The sequence below is a fragment of the Montipora capricornis genome, chromosome 4 (assembly GCF_036669925.1).
Source record: "Montipora capricornis isolate CH-2021 chromosome 4, ASM3666992v2, whole genome shotgun sequence".
NCBI classification, from domain to species: Eukaryota; Metazoa; Cnidaria; class Anthozoa; order Scleractinia; family Acroporidae; genus Montipora; species Montipora capricornis.
This window is the reverse complement of record NC_090886.1, coordinates 40,142,673-40,165,172: the sequence shown is the minus strand read 5'-3', so window position 1 is coordinate 40,165,172 and position 22,500 is coordinate 40,142,673. Positions and strand designations below refer to the sequence as shown.

The following is a 22,500-nucleotide window of genomic DNA, read 5'->3' as shown; positions in this document are numbered from 1 at the left end:
AAGAATGGAGTACAGCATTAGTGGACCTGAGGAAGTTCATGTATGCTTACTGTAACCTTTTTATCTACTTCCTCTTACATGTTCATGTAAATTGATCAAGAATGGTTTTTTAGTGTCTTACTTAGCCTTCATGAGCAAGAGTAACATCCAGTCAGCATCCTTTGATATTTCAAAATAAAGATTAATGTTAACTGTAATGTGTGGTTTCATGCTTGATTAGAAGCATTTCAAAACTTGGTACTCAAAATTTCCTCCACATATCTTGAGTATAAATTGAATTGCCTATGTATATACATTGTACAAAAGATCACTGGTCTTACATCGTGTCAATCCTTCAAATGTAGGGTCTTGGAATGCATATTAATTTTCTTGCCTTACATGAACATGAGCACTAATTTCTTCACATTTTGATAATGATGATGTTGAAGTCATCTACATGTAAGTCATTGGACTGTCATGTTACTTTTATCTTTATTTTTTGAAATGATTTGTAAAAGTACAGTAATAGCCCATTTCCGAGTTGCTGCATGCCTCAGTTTCAAAGCAAGTCCTGGTGCACAACTATTCAAATGGAAATGAGTTGCATATTCTTATTCAAATGAAACTCATTTCCCTTACAATAGTTGAGCACCAAGACTCACTTCGAAACCCAGACAACCAGCAACTCGGAAATGGCCCATTCATGTAGGTGTCACCAGGTGAGCATTCATAAGTATTGCTTTTAAATTAATAACTTCTTACTAACCGAGCTCGAGGGCAGTACGGGGTAATATTGACCTGTGTTTTGGGCCGTAGGGACCGCGAACCGCGTGGCCCTTAAAAAAACGACCGAGGGTCAATATTCCCCAGAACGGCTCGAGCTAGCTCGGTTAGTAAGTAGTTTATTATATGGCTTTTTAATTACCTTTTGCTTTGTTTTTGCAAGCCCGTAATCGGCCAGTGGGCATTACGGGAGAATAATGCCCTACAATTCAGTCACAATTAGCCAATCAGAGCGCGTGTTATATCGGCTTCAAACACAAGCCATATAATGATTAAATTTAAAGATAATTAAGGCCCGAAGTTGATGACCAGCTGCAAGACAATAATGTTTGGCATAATTATTGTGGTTGGTAAAAAGCTGAATCCTGAACTATCGCATAGGTACAACTGCAGAACCTATGCAAAATCTGTGGCCAGATCTGCAAAAGCTCTCATTGCAACTTGTAGCTTAGTTCTTCTGGACTGTATTCCCAAGAGAGATGACACAACAAAGCACTGAACTGAGATGGCTACATGTATGCAGCTGAAGGCCTTGGTGAATTAAAATTTGTTTATTGAGACAGTGAGAAAATCCAATCCCTGTATTCTGAAACAATGAAGTATAATTCTTATTGACAAAGATCATTTCCATGCTTTGAAAGGTGTGGCATTCAAATACCGTACAGTTGTAAAGTTGTATCTTATTTTATTGCGTTTGCCTTTAGGCTGTGGAAATATTTTCCAAGGTAGTTATTTGTGACATCCTGCTGATGAGAGATGATGAAGTCCACATTGTTCTTGGTATAGTGACTGTTTTCTCTTGTTTCCAAAATTTGTGTTTAAGGAATTGCATATGTATAATTTTCTTCAATCAGCTCTCTTTCCACCAGGCTTAAGCTATACATGTAGGTCCTGCTGGGCCATATGGTGTAATTGAATTCCTGTAACAAGAGCTCTTAAAGCATGCTCTTAGGCCACATGGCCATGCTGCTGCCCTTTCTGTAGCATTCAGGGACTAGGATTACAATGTACATGTATGTCTACTTCCCCCAGGGTGGGGTGCATCTCCTTCACAAGTGTTGTCTCCAAGCAATGGATGGTTGTTACCTGTTGATACTCCTGGGTGCAGAAAGGCAGACTACATGTATGAGATTTAAAGTGTCTTGTCCCAAGAGCTGAGCTAGCCAGGCCTTGAACTGGGCCACTGAACCTGTTGTTTAGAATGCTAAAACCACTTGGCCACTGCATCTTCCAAGATCCTTTAAATCAAAAAAATATTTATTGTAGCTCAGTTGCTACATGTAAGTGCAATTGGCTTTCCGGAGATTTGTGTGCATGTTTGGTTGCTGTAAATATTTAAAGTTATCAACTTGTATAGTTTCTCCAATGTCTTTCCCCTTTGTTATTCACTTTGACAATTTGGGATCGAAAAAAACATTCATCAGTTGACTATAACCTGGTCAGAATGGAAACAGAAATAAAATTTTAAAATGATAACTGCATGACTGGCACTTACATTTAAGGTGTAATATTTTTTATACAATTAAGGCTTGTCAATGAACCGCTGTGAATCACTTGATTTTCAGTCATTTCACAAGACTTCAAACGAATGATGACTGGGTACTTTATGTGAGAACGCATGTTTTATGAGTCAAATGAGTCAATGAGTCAATGAGTCAATGAGTCGTGAGTCATGAGTCCTTGAGACTCACAGTCAATATAGCAATAATTTGTTGATTAAGCCTAAGCCCTCGTTTCAGTGATTAGGCCTAAGCACTCTCTGAAATTTTAGCTTTCATTTTATGGTTTAATTAACTGCACTAACTCGTTGACTCATTGACTCATTGACGCATAAATACTTAACAATCACTTTATGTTGGAGTTCTTTGCAGTTTGTGGCAAAAGGGAAACTTGCAAGGGCTAGCTTAGCTGACTGTCTCAATAAGTTTTGCTGGCATTAACTTGCTACCCCATCACACATCGTAAGATGGGCAAAATGGCCTGAAAGTGATTTCTTTATTTCTTAAGGTGTGAATGTTCCTGTGGAAGATATACATCAGAAGGGTCGTTGGGTTAAGCAATTTTGGACATGTGGTGCTCTTTGTGACAAACAGGTTTGACTTCAAATTTTGTTTTTTTTGTTTGGTGTTACTTGCAGAAAGCAATATTTAATAGACTCTTGAACTTATGTCAGTCAAAAGCAAAAGTTACTCTATTTATCTGATTTATCCTCTTGCTTCTCCAACCTGGACATGTATATCATTAATGTACATATGCATGCATAGAATTGAACTCCAGGCCCCAGTTGTTCAAACGATGGATAGCGCTATCCACTGGATAACTCAATTGATTTTGCTAGTGTTCATCCGCTGGATAGCGTTATCCACCTTTTGAACAACCCAGGCCAGGCCTTTACTTCTCGTTCTGTTGTTTTGCTGTTATTTACATGTACATGTTTTATCTTGCAGCATTCATTACCTAAAAATTATATTCATCTTCATAACTTACTAGTATTAAATGACTACAATAAAGTTCTTCCTTTCCACCATTTTCTCTGTTTGTTTGTAGTGAAATTTAAAAAAACCGACTAACGTGGCATGCCTAATACATTGCTGGAAGTGAATGCATGCATGGCAGTGAATGCATAATATAATTATATTACAGATTGCATTCTTCCTAGACCATCAAATGCTTTGTTGTTGTACATTTTGGACAGTGACGGAGGGGGCAGTGTGGCCCAGTGGTTAGGGCGCTTGCCTTGAGATGCAGGGATCTTGGGTTCAAGACATGTCCTGACCACTGGTTAAATTTGTTTCTGGTAGTCCCATGTTCAACATTGCAATGTATTTTCAGCTGCAATTTATTGTAAATAGCCAACTTAAGCTTGCCTCCGGCCAGTTGAGATTCGTAACAGTAGTTGTTGAATGTTCTGTTTTGTTGTGTTTGTGTTTCATTGGCCCTGAGAAGCCCCCTTGGGGAGTGGTCAATTAAGTGTGTATTGTAGTTGAAGCAACTGAAGCGTTCAAGCTACATGTAAATATTTGAATCAGTGCCAGGCTTAATGACTCCTTATGATCTACTGCCGTCAGAGAAGAATACATTGTATGTTTTTTTCTTGTGTGATTTGAACTTCTTTCTATTCTCAATTCCTTCAAGGATCATTTCTTGTCCCTGCTAAAATCAGCTGCCCTGGCTCAGAAGGTTACTGAAACACAGGTATTTTGTAGACTCTGTGTATACAGTCCACACATGAACACAATTCATGATGTATCCATGATTTAAATTTGAATTCAAATCACTTAGAAGTTAAAACAGTGACATGCATATGCTAGCTTCTGTACATGTAGGCTTGCATAAATTTACCTTTCAGTAGCACACTGAGGGGGCATTGAGGTCCATCAGAAACTTTAAAATATCACACAAAAAAGCTGCTACATTGTGCATTTTGCTTAAACTAAACAAATTCTTAAAATCTTTATCATTTGGATACATTGGTGACACATGAAGCATAAGGGAAAACCTACATTAATTTCATCGTGATATTGTTAGACAGTGTTCTCCACAAAGAGCTACATGGTTTGTATTCTTTCATTGAATGGTCTTGAATCAAAAAAGAAGACTTCAGGGAAAATCTTTTATTGGAAATAGATAATTCCCAGAGCTTCGAATATGGTGACCCAAAATTAGTAACATCATGCAGTTGAGGTGCAGATATACTGTAGCTGGCAAGAAAGTAGACATTGCAGACAACCACGTCAGATGTCACATTTGAAAAACTACCCGTGTTTATTTTTTCGGAAACTGGAAGCCAGATGTGGCGAAGAAAATACAGTATTAGTGAAATATGTCATATTGAAAAACCAGAAAAATTTTTGCTAAAAGCACAAAACCAACAATTCTTATGCCTTGCTCCACACTAGTCATCCATTATCCTAGGAGGATTCTACCTGCTTTTAAGAAAAGTAATAAAACCTACTCCAATCTGTGTTTTGCATTTCTTATTATAGTGCATGTTTAGATTGCAGCCAGAGAGCAGACAATATAGAAGAGGCTGCAAACAGTACAACTTGAATTTTATAAAAACAGACGAAAGAAGGTAACAGAATCTTAGGCTTTTATTATGGAACTGATAAAAGTATGCAATGTATTAGAAACGTTAGTTATCAAACAGTAGACCCAGGGGAAGATATTGTATTAATTATCTCCCTCTGTCATATCTGTACACCACTTTCATAGATGTCCATGAAAGTTCTATAACTAGCTAATGTCTCCTTCCTTTCATTACACAGTGGTACATAAAGTCAAAAGTTAAACGTTGCAAAAAGTGAAACCTCTTCTTGTTCTCAATTTTTAAAGCCTAAGGCAGGAGCAGGTCCCCAAGAAAATCATTCAAACTTTATCTTGGAAAAAAAATTGAAATACATGTTTTCAGTGATGATTGTTTGCGGCACTGAAGCCTCGACTTAACGTAGTTCTAAGACACTGGGTAATTAATTAGTATATGTAATCGCATGGACCCGAGTGCAATTATGGATTAATTTTAAGTGTATTTTTAAAGTTTTCACAAAATTCGCAATTTGGAAAACTTTGAAAATGCAATTGAAATTAATCCTTAATTGACAAGGGCACATTGCGATTACATGTTTATCACATAAAGGGCAAAATTATCAAGGGAAGCCCGTTCAATGCTGCGACAAATCATTCCAACTTCGGTTAAAGCTCAATCCAACAAATCGTTGCTGTCGACAGAAATAGCTCATATTTTAATTAAACTGAATTTTACATGTTGACAAAAAGCAGTTTAATCAGAGTCAGAATCTGGAAGAGGATTCTCTTGTAACTTCGCGTGCGCAGAAGTGGATAAGCAACTGTTTTACCAATCAGGATCAAGTAAATCATGCCCTCTTGATTATCAATAATGCCCTTGTGATTACGTCTCAGCCAATCCCTAAACGGAAGAAGGTTTAGTTATAAATTATTCCAATCAGCAAACACGTTATCTTTACACAAAGGGAGAATTCATAAAATGCTTATGGTAATTTACAACAGCTTATTTAAATCGATATATCCACAGTATGTAAAGGAACTGCTGGTATTTATTCTTTGCAGTGCTAGTTACTCACTGAGACGTGAGAACATTCTGTCTTTGCCTATATAGCTACCACGGACAACATTATCGACTAGAATGTACACGATATTAAGGAGCAAAAAAAAGGGACGCATTGCGTACGTGTATTAGTGCAGAAACACAGGGCTTTATTCCGTAACTATCAACTGAGCCGTGTTTTGTTTTCCAGAAGATTCAAGTTGTCTTTGCGTAATGGCTCTAATTATAGTACACAATATTGTTTTGGTACCGTATATCATTGTAGTGCCATGGCAGATGTCTTAGGTAAATAGCCCCCTGAGAAGACAAGAAGTAAACTACTTAACCCAAAAAGATTGAAGAAAATCAAAGGGAATCGAGAAACATTGGCTTCGAGGCTGGCATGTTGATCATTTTCAAGTTTCCTTACAACTTCGTTTTCACCACAAGTTTAAGCGTGTACTCTGAGCTTCTGACAGATTTTCAAGACAAAAGTAATAAGCCCTCTCCGGCCGGGTTAGTATCTGGATGAAAACACCTCAAAATATACGACTTGTAGTCAGAATCCTAGGACCGAAAAATCTATTCCAACGCTCAAAAATGCGAACTAAACAAGGTATAGATTTGTTAGCCAGCTGTAGCCTGCTTTTATGTTTTCCTTCGAAGATATCAGCTTAGTAGAGCTACTCTGAAAATTCGAATTTTAAATAAAGTTTATGTATGTACGTACTGGATCAGCATTCAGTGATTTTTCCCCGTATGTGATAAATATAATGTTGGGTTTCATAGTGTATCTTTCAATTGACTTTACATGAAGTGGGCTGACAAGATTATCATTAAATTATTTTTATTCTTACAAGGACTTGTGTCATTAATTTCATAGACGTTTTTTTTTTTCAATCAAGGGTACATCATTGATGCATATTTCCACTTTGGGTGTGCAATTAATTATCTGTTTCTTGGCTCTTGTAGATCAACACCCATCTCTCTTCTTCCATACTGGAGTGCGCATGAAGGAGTGTTTGCCAGCAGTTTCCATGTCAAGGAATACCTGTCTTGGTTTAATGCCACTGCCACCGCCACCCCAGCAGAAAGTGCAAGTAAGTGCAGCCGCAGGGCTCCGCTGTTGTTTTGATTTATTTCCTGGTCCTTGTTTGTTTGGTGGATGCTCTTAGACATCACCCATTCCTAAAATTCAATGAAATAGGCGATAAAAGCAAGGATGATGATGATGATGATGACGACGATGGCAATAGACAAAGCAATAACACTATCTTGGTCTGAGAAATAATTTTTCCCTCCAAAATATCACCAAAAGGCAACCCTTACATCTTTCTAGGTGAAATAGGCCAATGTTCTCTTGTTTCTTCTTGAAAACCTGGAAGGTGAAATAAAGTATCATAAATGTGGTCACAATATTATTGTTTGTGATTATTCACTTGCAAATCAAATTCAAACACCCCTACATTTGAGGATATGTGTACCATCGCTGAAAAGCTTCAAGATAATTATTTTCACAAAACCATAGAAAGATCCTACTCCTGCTGTTCCATTAGTTGATTCTGATGCTTTACCTGACAATGAATCCTCCCTGCCTTCCAAGTATTGGGCAAGTCAAGAAGTTACTAAAAGAGCTTATCCCCAGGAAAGCAACAGGCGCAGACAACATCAGTGCCTGGACTTTGAAAAACTTTGCTGAAGAACAGGCAGTTGTTGCCCATGATATTCTCTGCGCAAGTATCTCTGAGAGGAAATATCCCGCTTTATATAAACATGCTCTCGTTAGTCCTGTTCCAAAAGTTCGTCCACCAGAAGATATCGAGACGGATTTCAGACAGATATCTGTTCTTCCCGTCTTTGGTTAACTCTTAGAGAAAGTACAAATCATGTTAAATAAGGATGCCTTTAGAGTTAAAGGGAATCAACATGCCCTCTCTCAAGGTCGATCGACCGTATCGGCTCTTGTTAACATGACGCAAACATGGTTTAACGATACAGATAACAGACCAGGGGGCAAAAAGGCTATCCACTCCTTATTTATCGATTTTAGCAAGGCCTTCGACCTGGTCGACCACTCGATTCTTCTATCAAAACTTAAAGACAGGAGCATCAGCAAGTCACTGTGGCTATGGACAAAAAGCTTTCTTCAGGAAAGAACACAGCAAGTAAAGCTCCCTGGCAGTCTGTCATCAACGCAGATTTGTCCAGCAGGAGTACCACCAGGGTCTGTCATATCCCCTCTGTTGTTCAGTATATTCATCGATGACTTCGACGACTTTATACCTGTTGAAATGGAACGAGTACGGATGTGCAAAGACGCTGACGACTGTACAGTTTATGAGAGTGTACCAAATGGCTGCTCATCAAATATGCAGAAAGTCCTTGATGGCTTCCAAAGTTGGGCTGCTACAAATAATATGCTACTGAACCCAAGAAAACTAAAGATATGTGGATTTCCTTCTGCAAAAATCCTATCGAGCCGGACACTCTACGAATAAATAACACACAATTGGCGAGGGTATCCCAGTTTAAACTACTTGGAGTATGGCAGCAAAATAACCTACGTTGGAACTACCATTTTGAACAAACAACAAAGAAAGCCTGCCAGAGATTACAGTATATTATCTTCGTGAATGTAGGAAAGCAAGGTTGCCTTCGGGGATTGGCTCTACAGTTTATTGTACCGAAATCCGTCCACTCCTTGAGAATGCGTCACAAGTCAGGGGTGATCTACCACAGTATCTGGAAGGCGACTTACAGTCCATACAAAACAGGTGTCTGGATATCATAGGCATATCAAGAACATCTCTCCCAGCGTTGGAGCAGAGACGAATGGAAGCAACAAAGCGTAAATTGGAAAGAACGATAGAAGACATCAGTCATCCCAATCAAGCATTCTTCTCAAAGCCAAGTATAAGTCATAGTTACAATCTACGATCCAAACCTGGTCCAGTAGTCATACCAAGGTCTGGAACCCAAAAACTCTTTTATAGCAAGAGCCTCAAGGCTGCTAAATTCTTAAATGTATAGTTCACCTATATACATGTATCTATATTTACATTTATATTCATTATTTCCAGGTAAAACCGCAAGATCTGGAAATTATTTTATTGTAATTTTTACACTATTTCTTATATTGTAAATCCGTTGTATTTCTCTGTCAAAAATGGATTATTAAAGTTATTTTTAAAGTTATTATTACATTATTAACAGGGGCATCAAGAAGAAACGAAGATGCTTCAAAGTCTCATTTACAGTTACCGGCCACAAATAGAACGTCAAATCTTTCTGGGCAGTCAATAATGCAAAGAGGTGATGGACCTTACAGTGATGAAACTATCAATGCTATAAGGTGGGCATGCAGCACCCAGTTCAGAGCACTTGGATTTTTTTAGCCTGCATAGCAGTTGGTTTGGCGAATTTTAGACGCTTTTTTCCACCCGGGGTTGACTTGAATATGGCCGCGCTAACCTGGACCAAAGTCCAATGAGAACGCGAGGCCGAGTGGGGAAGGGGGCGAGGAAAAAGAGTGAGAAACCGCCTGCAATCAACCCCATCAACATTTTCGAAACCTCCTTTCACCCGCGGGCGGAGAAAATATCGTTCCTGATTGGCTGATAAAGTGTCAGAAAAAATTCACCTGTCAGTCAAAATTTACTGCTACCTATCATAAAAGCGTAAAGACAAAACCGAGCGAAAAGAGCCGGTAGCTTAGATTTCTGGTGTTCTTAAATAAGAGAAAAAAGACGTAAAACCACTATAATAAAATAATGGAGGTGATTTTTGGTGGGCTCCCAAGGGATGTGGCAAGAGCTGCATATTTCAGCTTTTTCTAGCCGGCGAAATGTATCTTGCATCAATAAGCAACACTTTGAGAAGCATCGGTGACCAGATTAAAGATGCTGTTGGATTAGGGCTACGGCAACCTCGTTGCCGGTTGCCAGATGTGTCCATTGGGAAGCTCCAGCATCGGCAGAAGATGCGCTGGACAAGACATTTCTCAACGTGCTAAAGTGACATTCTAATAACTTTCACAAAAAATTGTCCACTATATGTCATTGTCACGCAGTAGAAACATGGACAGGGAAACGTCAAAGGTAGGTTGAAATTTCCGTTCGATCTTGTAAATATTTTCCCTAGCGAATTAATTGTTTTTCCGCCAATGTTTACGCAAGGCGCGCTTTGATTTGCAGGTAGTTACATCAAACTTGTGCTCGTCACACATGATCAAAAATGGGAGGTTTCGAAAATGTTGTGCCAGGGTTGATTGCAGGCGGTTTCTCGCTCTTTCTCCCCACCCCCTCCCCCTTCGCTTGCTTTTCGCGTGGCCATTTACATTCAAGCGATCAGTCGAAAGTCAACCCCGGTGGAAAGAACTTCTAAAATTCACCAAACCCATTATGCTGGCTAGGATTTATTTCATCTGATGACCCATTGACCCCTGAACATCTGAACATCCCTCATTGACGATTTAAGTCGTTTGGTTTTCGACACAGTTAAATGTATTAATTCTCACTCCTTGGAGTCGAAGAGTTAATTAACAACCCACTGACTCCTGAATCGCTTTCTCACTCCTATAAGTCAATGGGATAAATCATATTGTTATACCTCCCAACTCAAGTAAGTTTTCCGATTGGAGGAGAACGTGTCACATGTCATGGATCAAACTCACCAACTCCCTAGGGAAACAACGACTTGAACTTTCGACTCGCACGTGATCAGGAGATGCACGTTTGAAACAGCGGCAAATTCTGTGTAAAAATTTGTACACATACATGTATTGTTCTATTTTGAGTTGGGAGGTATAACAAAACACTTAATGACTGACCCCACGGGAAACAGTGAGTTTTGTTTCCCTTCGGCTTCGCCTCGGGGAACATTGAGGGTTTCGGAGAAAGTAAACTCACTGTTTCCCTTGGGGCCAGCCATAAAATGCTCAGTATTCAAAAGGGTGTGGAAAGATGTTGAGGTAAGACGTCCAGTGTGTCAATTTAATTTTAACGATCACTGTTCTGCAGAACGTACTTCAAGGACCAAATATTTGATCTTAGAGAAAGTTCTGATTTCATGAGAATGCTGCATTGTGTTGTTCTCCTGGTTCTTGTAAACAGGTGAGTGCACTTAACGTTACATTACACTGTTTGGCTCTGCCCTGGCCGATAGTGCAGTCATCTGACAAACTTCTTTGTGTGCAGTTAAAATGGTATTACCTGTTGGTTTGATAGCCTGTTCGTTGTGTATTGTACTGCATTTATTTTTTTGTTAGGGATAATCCTGAAGATCAATCTTCATGTTTGGTGGAAGCTTACCGACTGCTGCGAAGCAATGCTTATCAACTTCACTTGGTTATTCAGCAAAACCAATTGGTTCAAGACCTTGTAACATTCTTCTTGTCATGTGGGGTATGTATTCATACTGTAGATGACAAGAGCAGTTACAAACAAGTGCGTGAGCCATATTTAAACAACTAAAAGAGTGTATGAATGTAGAAAATAAGCTTGGAATTCGGAGGTCTAGAGAATACATGCACGCTTTAGGGTAAAGAACGAAAATAAATTTTCGAACGTACAAAAGATTTAAATTACGTGAAAAAATATTCGGTTAATTTCCACAACGAAGGAGAAAACAATAGTATTGTTGTTTTTATTCTGAGGGACACTTCTGTTTCTGAGAACCCCAAACTGGCTGCAGTGACCAAGGTTTGATCGCAGGCAGCAAAGCTAATAATATAAATGCAGAGTATGCCAAGGGGATTGCAAAACGAACCCAAATCACCTTAAATACCACCAGGCCCAGGTGTTCAAATGGCTGGATAACTTTATCCAGTGGATAAGTCACAATCTAACAGTTTCAGTCTGCAATGATTTCAGTATTTCCTTTCGCTGGCATGAGTATTCATGTTTAGGCACATCTAAGTAAGAGTAGGTACGAAAACCTTGGACACTGTTTAACGTGAAGTATATTTTACATTCTAGATACAGTCTAGTGACCTTTCCATTGGATGACGTTATCCAGCCGTTGAACAACTGGGGCCAGAATATAACATATGGCAAACGTACAACTGTATTTTGATTTACATGCATGTACATTTCTTCTTCCCAATACCCTAAGGTCTGCCAACGGCGTTTTGAGGAGGATTGCAAGGATATCAACCAGAGCCCCAGATTAAGCTAGTGCTAGATTACTGGAAACTCGACTTGTTGTTGATTTTGTGACGAAAGAATGTGTCCACTAGATTTTTGGTCCTCAGTTTTGACACAGACTTTACTTTCCTTCTGCATAAGAGTACGATGTCAAGGCTTTTTCATTGGGCAAAATTCAAAGCTAGGTTGCTGTTTGCAGCGGTTATCAGTCACACGTGCCCCTCGATGACTTTTCATTTCTTGGTGGACGTCAATCGAATGTTTCCATGACAATAATCGTGTTCACCTTGCGGCAGTCGAATTCGTCATGGAAACGTTTGATTGACGTCCACCCAAAATTTAGTTTCGGAAAGTGTAAAAAAAAGTTTTTCAGGGGCTAAGGTGACTGGTAACCGCTGTAACCGAAGATTATAATATTTTAAAGCTGCTTTTGAACAACTGGACCCAGTGGTTGAAAAGCGAATTTTACCTGAGCTTTAAATGAAGCGCGCGTTACTTCTTGTCTTCATATTGTACCAGCTCCCCTAAACTTGGAACGTTGAAACATTTCGCTCCATTGCTCATGTAAATTTGGCCATTTCATGGAGCTGTATTTCCGTAGAAGTGCAGGTCATAGACAAAGGAGAGAAGTGATCCTCGCACTTTAATATCTGGACAATTTAAGCAATTGTCTCTTATTGACAGCTGAAATTTTGGAATAGAGACCTGCTCCTAAGTGGTTTCATAGCTTGCACCGTCTGCAAGAGACATTTCCTTAAACTGTCCAGCTAAGTCCGAGGATCACTTCTCTCCTTTGTCTAAGTTAATCTTTTTATAATCCACAGATGGGTGCCTCAGATGTTGTACAGAATCACTTCTTGGCATACAGACATCATCTGAAGGAATTTTTCACCAGTTCTTTGTAAGGTTCACATCATTTTTACATTCGTATTACACCTTGTACTTTTCACGTTTTAACATGATAATGTCGTAAAGTTGCTCGCTTTCTTAAACGTGTTTGAAAAATCTTGTAGCGTTTAAGGAATCGCTTACTGTTATTCAAATCGGGGAGGCAGTGGTGACCCAGTGGTTAGGGCGCTTGCCTTGAAATCCGGGATCCCGGGTTCAGACTCGCTCGGACCACTCGTTGAATTTGATCCTGGTATTCCCTGGCTCAACTTCCCAGCTGCACTTGTAAAAGCCAACTGGTTTGCCTCCGGCAAGTTGGGATTCGTAACAGTTGTTGTTGTTCTGTTCCGTCGTTTCTTTGATTGTTTCATTGTTATTGTATAACAGGCGTACTATTTTTATTATTTTTATTTTTGTGTTGGCACGTGCTCTCTCCTCATTTAATCTTACCCTTGAAAACACGTATCATTTTTAAGCCGCTTAATGAAGTCTGCAAACAAACCACTTTCAGGAATGTTAAGCGAGACAACGGCTGTCATGAAAGTGCGGCCAATGAAGACATCCTCGTTCCCAGGGTCTCCATTGTCGTTGGAACAAAGCTGCAATGAAGAAAAACAAAAAAAAAACAAGGAACTCGACCCATTTTTAGATGTGGATGCCTATGGCATCCCACGTAAATAATTTGTATCTGCCGTATTTCTATAAAGAGCATCTGTCTGTTCATCAGTCTCGTTTTTCATTCACATTGTGTCAAAGATTTTTCCATTGAGTAGTTTGTCATTGATTTTTCCGGAAAAGGATGCTTTCTGGTTTTTTCAGCAGTCTAGTAAAGCGTTTTTTTTTTTTGTTTCTTGCGCATAGGGTAAAAAATTCACCTCGCAGCCTTTCTGAGGACTGTAGGTTCTTTATTTTCCGTAAAATACAATCTTGCGGTCTTAACATTAAGTGAAAGTCTTTTTACACCTCTCTTTAGACTGATGCCGTGTTCTATTCATTATCATGTTAAAACGTGTAAAGTACAAGGTGTAATACGAAAATGTAAAAATGATGTGAACCTTACAAAGAACTGGTGAAAAATTCCTTCAGATGATGTCTGTATGCCAAGAAGTGATTCTGTACAACATCTGAGGCACCCATCTGTGGATTATAAAAAGATTAACTTAGGCAAAGGAGAGACGTGATTCTCGGACTTAGCTGGACAGTTTAAAGAAACGTCTCTTGCAGACGGTGCAAGCTATGAAACCACTTAGGAGCAGGTCTCTATTCCAAAATTTCAGCTGTCAATAAGAGACAATTGCTTAAATTGTCCAGATATTAAAGTGCGAGGATCACTTCTCTCCTTTGTCTATGACCTGCACTTCACGGAAATACAGCTCCATGAAATGGCCAAATTTACATGAGCAATGGTGCGAAATGTTTCAACGTTCCAAGTTTAGGGGAGCTGGTACAATATGAAGACAAGAAGTAACGCGCGCTTCATTTAAAGCTCTGGTAAATTCGCTTTCCAAGCACTGGGTCCAGTTGTTCAAAAGCAGCTTAAAAATATAATCTTCGGTTGCAGCGGTTACCAGTCACCTTAGCCCCTGGACAACTATTTTTTTTTCACTTTCCGAAACTAAATTTTGGGTGGACGTCAATCAAACGTTTCCATGACGAATTCGACTGCCGCAAGGTGAACACGATTATTGTCATGGAAACATTCGATTGACGTCCACCAAGAAATGAAAAGTCATCGAGGGGCACGTGTGACTGATAACCGCTGCAAACAGCAACCTAGCTTTGAATTTTGCCCAATGAAAAAGCCTTGACATCGTACTCTTATGAAGAAGGAAAGTAAAGTCTATGTCAAAACTGAGGACCAAAAATCTAGTGGACACATTCTTTCGTCACAAAATCAACAACAAGTCGAGTTTCCAGTAATCTAGCACTAGCTTAATCTGGGGCTCTGGTTGGTATCCTTGCAATCCTCCTCAAAACGCCGTTGGCAGACCTTAGGGTATTGGGAAGAAGAAATGTACATGCATGTAAATCAAAATACAGTTGTACGTTTGCCATATGTTATATTCTGGCCCCAGTTGTTCAACGGCTGGATTAACGTCATCCAATGGAAAGGTCACTAGACTGTATCTAGAATGTAAAATATACTTCACGTTAAACAGTGTCCAAGGTTTTCGTACCTACTCTTACTTAGATGTGCCTAAACATGAATACTCATGCCAGCGAAAGGAAATACTGAAATCATTGCAGACTGAAACTGTTAGATTGTGACTTATCCACTGGATAAAGTTATCCAGCCATTTGAACACCTGGGCCTGGTGGTATTTAAGGTGATTTGGGTTCGTTTTGCAATCCCCTTGGCATACTCTGCATTTATTGTTAGCTTTGCTGCCTGCCATCAAACCTTGGTCACTGCAGCCAGTTTGGGGTTCTCAGAAACAGAAGTGTCCCTCAGAATAAAAACAACAATACTATTGTTTTCTCCTTCGATGTGAAATTAACCGAATATTTTTTTCACGTAATTTATAATCTTTTGTATGTTCGAAAATTGATTTTCGTTCTTTACCCTAACGCGTGCATGTATTCTCTAGACCTCCGAATTCCAAGCTTATTTTCTACATTCATACGCTCTTTTAGTTGTTTAAATATGGCTGACGCACTTGTGTGTAACTGTTTTTGTCATCTACAGTATGAATACATACCCCACATGACAAGAAGAATGTTACAAGGTCTTGAACCAATTGGTTTTGCTGAATAACCAAGTGAAGTTGATAAGCATTGCTTCGCAGCAGTCGGTAAGCTTCCACCAAACATGAAGATTGATCTTCAGGATTATCCCTAACAAAATAAATAATGCAGTACAATACACAACGAAAAGGCTATCAAACCAACAGGTAATACCATTTTAACTGCACACAAAGAAGTTTGTCAGATGACTGCACTATCGGCCAGGGCAGAGCCAAACAGTGTAATGTAACGTTAAGTGCACTCACCTGTTTACAAGAACCAGGAGAACAACACAATGCAGCATTCTCATGAAATCAGAACTTTCTCTAAGATCAAATATTTGGTCCTTGAAGTACGTTCTGCAGAACAGTGATCGTTAAAATTAAATTGACACACTGGACGTCTTACCTCAACATCTTTCCACACCCTTTTGAATACTGAGCATTTTATGGCTGGCCCCAAGGGAAACAGTGAGTTTACTTTCTCCGAAACCCTCAATGTTCCCCGAGGCGAAGCCGAAGGGAAACAAAACTCACTGTTTCCCGTGGGGTCAGTCATTAAGTGTTTTGTTATACCTCCCAACTCAAAATAAAAACAATACATGTATGTGTACGGATTTTTACACGGAATTTGCCGCTGTTTCAAACGTAAATCTCCTGATCACGTGCGAGTCGAAAGTTCAAGTCATTGTTTTCCCTAGGGAGTTAGTGAGTTTGATCCATGACATGTGACACGTTCTCCTCCAATCGGAAAACGTACTTGAGTTGGGAGATATAACAATATGATTTATCCCATTGACTTATAGGAGTGGAGAAAGCGATTCAGGAGTCAGTGGGTTGTTAATTAACTCTTCGACTCCAAGGAGTGAGAATTAATACATTTAACTGTGTCGAAAACCAAACGACTTAAATCGTCAATGAGGGATGTTCAGATGTTCAGGGGTCAATGGGTCATCAGATGAAATAAATCCTAGCCAGCATAATGGGTTTGGTGAATTTTAGAAGTTCTTTCCACCGGGGTTGACTTTCGACTGATCGCTTGAATGTAAATGGCCACGCGAAAAGCAAGCGAAGGGGAGGGGGTGGGGAGAAAGAGCGAGAAACCGCCTGCAATACACCCTGCCACAACATTTTCGAAACCTCCCATTTTTGATCATGTGTGACGAGCACAAGTTTGATGTAACTACCTTCAAATCAAAGCGCGCCTTGCGTAAACATTGGCGGAAAACAATTAATTCGGCTAAGGAAAATATTTACAAGATCGAACGTTTCAACCTACCTTGACGTTTTCCCTCATTGTTTCTACGGTGTGACAGTTTTTTTGTGAAAGTTATTAGAATGTCACTTTAGCACGTTGAATGTCTTGTCCAGCGCATCTTCTGCCGATGCTGGAGCTTCCCAATGGACACATCTGGCAACCGGCACGAGGTTGCCGTAGCCCTAATCCAACAGCATCTTTAATCTGGTCACCGATGCTTCTCAAAGTGTTGCTTATTGATGCAAGATACATTTCGCCGGCTAGAAAAAGCTGAAATATGCAGCTCTTGCCACATCCCTTGGGAGCCCACCAAAAAATCACCTCCATTATTTTATTATAGTGGTTTTACGTCTTTTTTCTCTTATTTAAGAACACCAGAAAATCTAAGCTACCGGCTCTTTTCGCTCGGTTTTGTCTTTACGCTTTTATGATAGGTAGCAGTAAATTTTGACTGACAGGTGAATTTTTTCTGACACTTAATCAGCCAATCAGGAACGATATTTTCTCCGCCCGCGGGCGAACGGGGGTTTCGAAAATGTTGAGCAGTTGATTGCAGGCGGTGTCTCACTCTTTCTCCTCGCCTCCTCCCCCACCCGGCCTCGCGTTCTCGTTGGACTTTGGTCCAGGTTAGCGCGGCCCTATTCAAGTCAACCCCGGGTGGAAAAAAATTCAAAAATTCGCCAAACCAACTGCAATGCAGGCTAAAAAAACTCAAGTGCTCCAAACTGGGTGCTGCATGCCCACCTTATAGCATTGATAGTTTCATCACTGTAAGGTCCATCAACTCTTTGCATTGTTGACTGCCCAGAAAGATTTGACGTTCTATTTGTGGCCGGTAACTGTAAATGAGACTTTGAAGCATCTTCGTTTCTTCTTGATGCCCCTGTTAATAATGTAATAATAACTTTAAAAATAACTTTAATAATCCATTTTTGACAGAGAAATACAACGGATTTACAATATAAGAAATAGTGTAAAAATTACAATAAAATAATTTCCAGATCTTGCGGTTTTACCTGGAAATAATGAATATAAATGTAAATATAGATACATGTATATAGGTGAACTATACATTTAAGAATTTAGCAGCCTTGAGGCTCTTGCTATAAAAGAGTTTTTGGGTTCCAGACCTTGGTATGACTACTGGACCAGGTTTGGATCGTAGATTGTAACTATGACTTATACTTGGCTTTGAGAAGAATGCTTGATTGGGATGACTGATGTCTTCTATCGTTCTTTCCAATTTACGCTTTGTTGCTTCCATTCGTCTCTGCTCCAACGCTGGGAGAGATGTTCTTGATATGCCTATGATATCCAGACACCTGTTTTGTATGGACTGTAAGTCGCCTTCCAGATACTGTGGTAGATCACCCCTGACTTGTGACGCATTCTCAAGGAGTGGACGGATTTCGGTACAATAAACTGTAGAGCCAATCCCCGAAGGCAACCTTGCTTTCCTACATTCACGAAGATAATATACTGTAATCTCTGGCAGGCTTTCTTTGTTGTTTGTTCAAAATGGTAGTTCCAACGTAGGTTATTTTGCTGCCATACTCCAAGTAGTTTAAACTGGGATACCCTCGCCAATTGTGTGTTATTTATTCGTAGAGTGTCCGGCTCGATAGGATTTTTGCAGAAGGAAATCCACATATCTTTAGTTTTCTTGGGTTCAGTAGCATATTATTTGTAGCAGCCCAACTTTGGAAGCCATCAAGGACTTTCTGCATATTTGATGAGCAGCCATTTGGTACACTCTCATAAACTGTACAGTCGTCAGCGTCTTTGCACATCCGTACTCGTTCCATTTCAACAGGTATAAAGTCGTCGAAGTCATCGATGAATATACTGAACAACAGAGGGGATATGACAGACCCTGGTGGTACTCCTGCTGGACAAATCTGCGTTGATGACAGACTGCCAGGGAGCTTTACTTGCTGTGTTCTTTCCTGAAGAAAGCTTTTTGTCCATAGCCACAGTGACTTGCTGATGCTCCTGTCTTTAAGTTTTGATAGAAGAATCGAGTGGTCGACCAGGTCGAAGGCCTTGCTAAAATCGATAAATAAGGAGTGGATAGCCTTTTTGCCCCCTGGTCTGTTATCTGTATCGTTAAACCATGTTTGCGTCATGTTAACAAGAGCCGATACGGTCGATCGACCTTGAGAGAGGGCATGTTGATTCCCTTTAACTCTAAAGGCATCCTTATTTAACATGATTTGTACTTTCTCTAAGAGTTAACCAAAGACGGGAAGAACAGATATCTGTCTGAAATCCGTCTCGATATCTTCTGGTGGACGAACTTTTGGAACAGGACTAACGAGAGCATGTTTATATAAAGCGGGATATTTCCTCTCAGAGATACTTGCGCAGAGAATATCATGGGCAACAACTGCCTGTTCTTCAGCAAAGTTTTTCAAAGTCCAGGCACTGATGTTGTCTGCGCCTGTTGCTTTCCTGGGGATAAGCTCTTTTAGTAACTTCTTGACTTGCCCAATACTTGGAAGGCAGGGAGGATTCATTGTCAGGTAAAGCATCAGAATCAACGAACAATCAATGGAACAGCAGGAGTAGGATCTTTCTATGGTTTTGTGAAAATAATTATCTTGAAGCTTTTCAGCGATGGTACACATATCCTCAAATGTAGGGGTGTTTGAATTTGATTTGCAAGTGAATAATCACAAACAATAATATTGTGGCCACATTTATGATACTTTATTTCACCTTCCAGGTTTTCAAGAAGAAACAAGAGAACATTGGCATATTTCACCTAGAAAGATGTAAGGGTTGCCTTTTGGTGATATTTTGAGGGAAAAATTCTTTCTCAGACCAAGATAGTGTTATTGCTTTGTCTATTGCCATCGTCGTCATCATCATCATCATCGTCATCCTTGCTTTTATCGCCTATTTCATTGAATTTTAGGAATGGGTGATGTCTAAGAGCATCCACCAAACCAACAAGGACCAGGAAATAAATCAAAACAACAGCGGAGCCCTGCGGCTGCACTTACTTGCACTTTCTGCTGGGGTGGCGGTGGCAGTGGCATTAAACCAAGACAGGTATTCCTTGACATGGAAACTGCTGGCAAACACTCCTTCATGTGCACTCCAGTATGGAAGAAGAGAGATGGGTGTTGATCTACAAGAGCCAAGAAACAGATAATTAATTGCACACCCAAAGTGGAAATATGCATCTATGGTGTGCCCTTCATTGAAAAGAAAAAACGCCTATGAAATTAATGACACAAGTTCCTTGTAAGAATAAAAATAATTTAATGATAATCTTGTCATCCCACTTCATGTAAAGTCAATGGAAAAGATACACTATGAAACCCAACATTATATTTATCACATACGGGAAAAAAATCACTGAATGCTGATACGTACAATGTACATACATAAAGTTTGTTTAAAACTCGAATTTACAGAGTGGCTCTATTCAGCTAATATCTTTGAGAGAAAACATAACAGCAGGCTACAGCTGGCTAACAAATCTATACCTTGTTAAGTTCGCATTTTTGAGCGTTGGAATAGATTTTTCGGTCCTAGGATTCTGACTACAAGTCGTATATTTTGAGGTGTTTTCATCCAGATACTAACCCGGCCGGAGAGGGCTTATTACTTTTGTCTTGAAAATCTGTCAGAAGCTCAGAGTACACGCTTAAACTTGTGGTGAAAACGAAGTTGTAAGGAAACTTGAAAATGATCAACATGCCAGCCTCGAAGCCAATGTTTCTCGATTCCCTTTGATTTTCTTCAATCTTTTTGGGTTAAGTAGTTTACTTCTTGTCTTCTCAGGGAGCTATTTATCGAAGACATCTGCCATGGCACTACAATGATATACGGTACCAAAGCAATATTGTGTACTATAATTAGAGCCATTACGCAAAGACAACTTGAATCTTCTGGAAAACAAAACACGGCTCAGTTGATAGTTACGGAATAAAGCCCTGTGTTTCTGCACTAATACACGTACGCAATGCGTCCCTTTTTTTTGCTCCTTGATGTCGTATACATTCTAGTCGATAATGTTGTCCGTGGTATCTATATAGGCAAAGACAGAATGTTCTCACCTCTCAGGGAGTAACTAGCACTGCGAAGAATAAATACCGGTAGTTCCTTTACATACTGTGGATATGTCGATTTAAATAAGCTGTTGTAAATTACCATAAGCCTTTTATGAATTCTTCCTTTGTGTAAAGATAACGTGTTTGCTGATTGGAATAATTTATAACTAAACCTTCTTCCGTTTAGGGATTGGCTGAGACGTAATCACAAGGGCATTATTGATAATCAAGAGGGCATGATTTACTTGATCCTGATTGGTAAAACAGTTGCTTATCCACTTCTGCGCACGCGAAGTTACAAGAGAATCCTCTTCCAGAATCTGATTCTGATTAAACTGCTTTTTGTCAACATGTAAAATTCAGTTTAATTAAAATAAGAGCTATTTCTGTCGACAGCAACGATTTGTTGGATTGAGCTTTAACCGAAGTTGGAATGATTTGTCGCAGCATTGAACGGGCTTCCCTTGATAATTTTGCCCTTTATGTGATAAACATGTAATCGCAATGTGCCCTTGTCAATTAAGGATTAATTTCAATTGCATTTTCAAAGTTTTCCAAATTGCGAATTTTGTGAAAACTTTAAAAATACACTTAAAATTAATCCATAATTGCACTCGGGTCCATGCGATTACATATACTAATTAATTACCCAGTGTCTTAGAACTACTGTACGTTAAGTCGAGGCTTCATGTTGCTGCCGCAAAGAATCATCACTGAAAACATGTATTTCAAATTTTTTTTCCAGGATAAAGTTTGAATGATTTTCCTTCCTTGGGGCCCTGCTCCTGCCTTAGGCTTTAAAAATTGAGAACAAGAAGAGGTTTCACTTTTTGCAACGTTTAACTTTTGACTTTATGTACCACTGTGTAATGAAAGGAAGGGGACATTACCTAGTTAGAACTTTCATGGACATCTACATGTATGAAAGTGGTGTACAGATATGACAGAGGGAGATAATTAAGACAATATCTTCCCCTGGGTCTACTGTTTGATAACTAACGTTTCTAATACATTGCATACTTTTATCAGTTCCATAATAAAAGCCTAAGATTCTGTTACCTTCTTTCGTCTGTTTTTATAAAATTCAAGTTGTACTGTTTGCAGCCTCTTCTATATTGTCTGCTCTCTGGCTGCAATCTAAACATGCACTATAATAAGAAATGCAAAACACAGATTGGAGTAGGTTTTATTACTTTTCTTAAAAGCAGGTAGAATCCTCCTAGGATAATGGATGACTAGTGTGGAGCAAGGCATAAGAATTTTTGGTTTTGTGCTTTTAGCAAAAAGTTTTCTGGTTTTTCAATATGACATATTTCACTAATACTGTATTTTCTTCGCCATATCTGGCTTCCAGTTTCCGGAAAAATAAACATGAGCAGTTTTTCAAATTTGACATCTGATGTGGTTGTCTGCAGTGTCTACTTTCTTGCCAGGTACAGTATATCTGCACCTCAACTGCATCATGTTACTAATTTTGGGTCACCATATTCCAAGCTCTGGAAATTATCTACTTCCAATAAAAGATTTTCCCTGAAGTCTTCTTTTTCGATTCAAGACCATTCAATGAAAGAATACAAAACATGTAGCTCTTAAACAATAT

General features: G+C 39.3%; 2 protein-coding genes across 2 annotated transcripts in view; one reads left to right on the top strand and one right to left on the bottom strand.

The window, feature by feature from the left end:
• LOC138046684 (uncharacterized) overlaps nt 1-12,875 on the top strand; it is a 20,531-nt gene extending 7,656 nt beyond the window's left edge. Inside the window, exons 6-15 of the mRNA XM_068893280.1 lie at nt 1-40; nt 1,467-1,542; nt 2,770-2,855; nt 3,898-3,957; nt 4,749-4,837; nt 6,800-6,927; nt 9,041-9,179; nt 10,846-10,938; nt 11,094-11,229; nt 12,795-12,875. The exon at nt 1-40 is cut by the window's left edge and continues 92 nt beyond it. Of these exons, the coding sequence (XP_068749381.1) occupies nt 1-40; nt 1,467-1,542; nt 2,770-2,855; nt 3,898-3,957; nt 4,749-4,837; nt 6,800-6,927; nt 9,041-9,179; nt 10,846-10,938; nt 11,094-11,229; nt 12,795-12,875 (928 nt within the window). The remainder of the gene's footprint in view (nt 41-1,466; nt 1,543-2,769; nt 2,856-3,897; nt 3,958-4,748; nt 4,838-6,799; nt 6,928-9,040; nt 9,180-10,845; nt 10,939-11,093; nt 11,230-12,794) is intronic.
• Nucleotides 12,876-13,393: 518 nt separating this feature from the next.
• LOC138046683 (uncharacterized) overlaps nt 13,394-22,500 on the bottom strand; it is a 20,537-nt gene continuing 11,430 nt past the window's right edge. Inside the window, exons 10-16 of the mRNA XM_068893279.1 lie at nt 21,960-22,048; nt 19,845-19,972; nt 17,584-17,722; nt 15,849-15,941; nt 15,558-15,693; nt 13,919-13,995; nt 13,394-13,457 (exon numbers count right to left, since the gene is read on the bottom strand). Of these exons, the coding sequence (XP_068749380.1) occupies nt 13,394-13,457; nt 13,919-13,995; nt 15,558-15,693; nt 15,849-15,941; nt 17,584-17,722; nt 19,845-19,972; nt 21,960-22,048 (726 nt within the window). The remainder of the gene's footprint in view (nt 13,458-13,918; nt 13,996-15,557; nt 15,694-15,848; nt 15,942-17,583; nt 17,723-19,844; nt 19,973-21,959; nt 22,049-22,500) is intronic.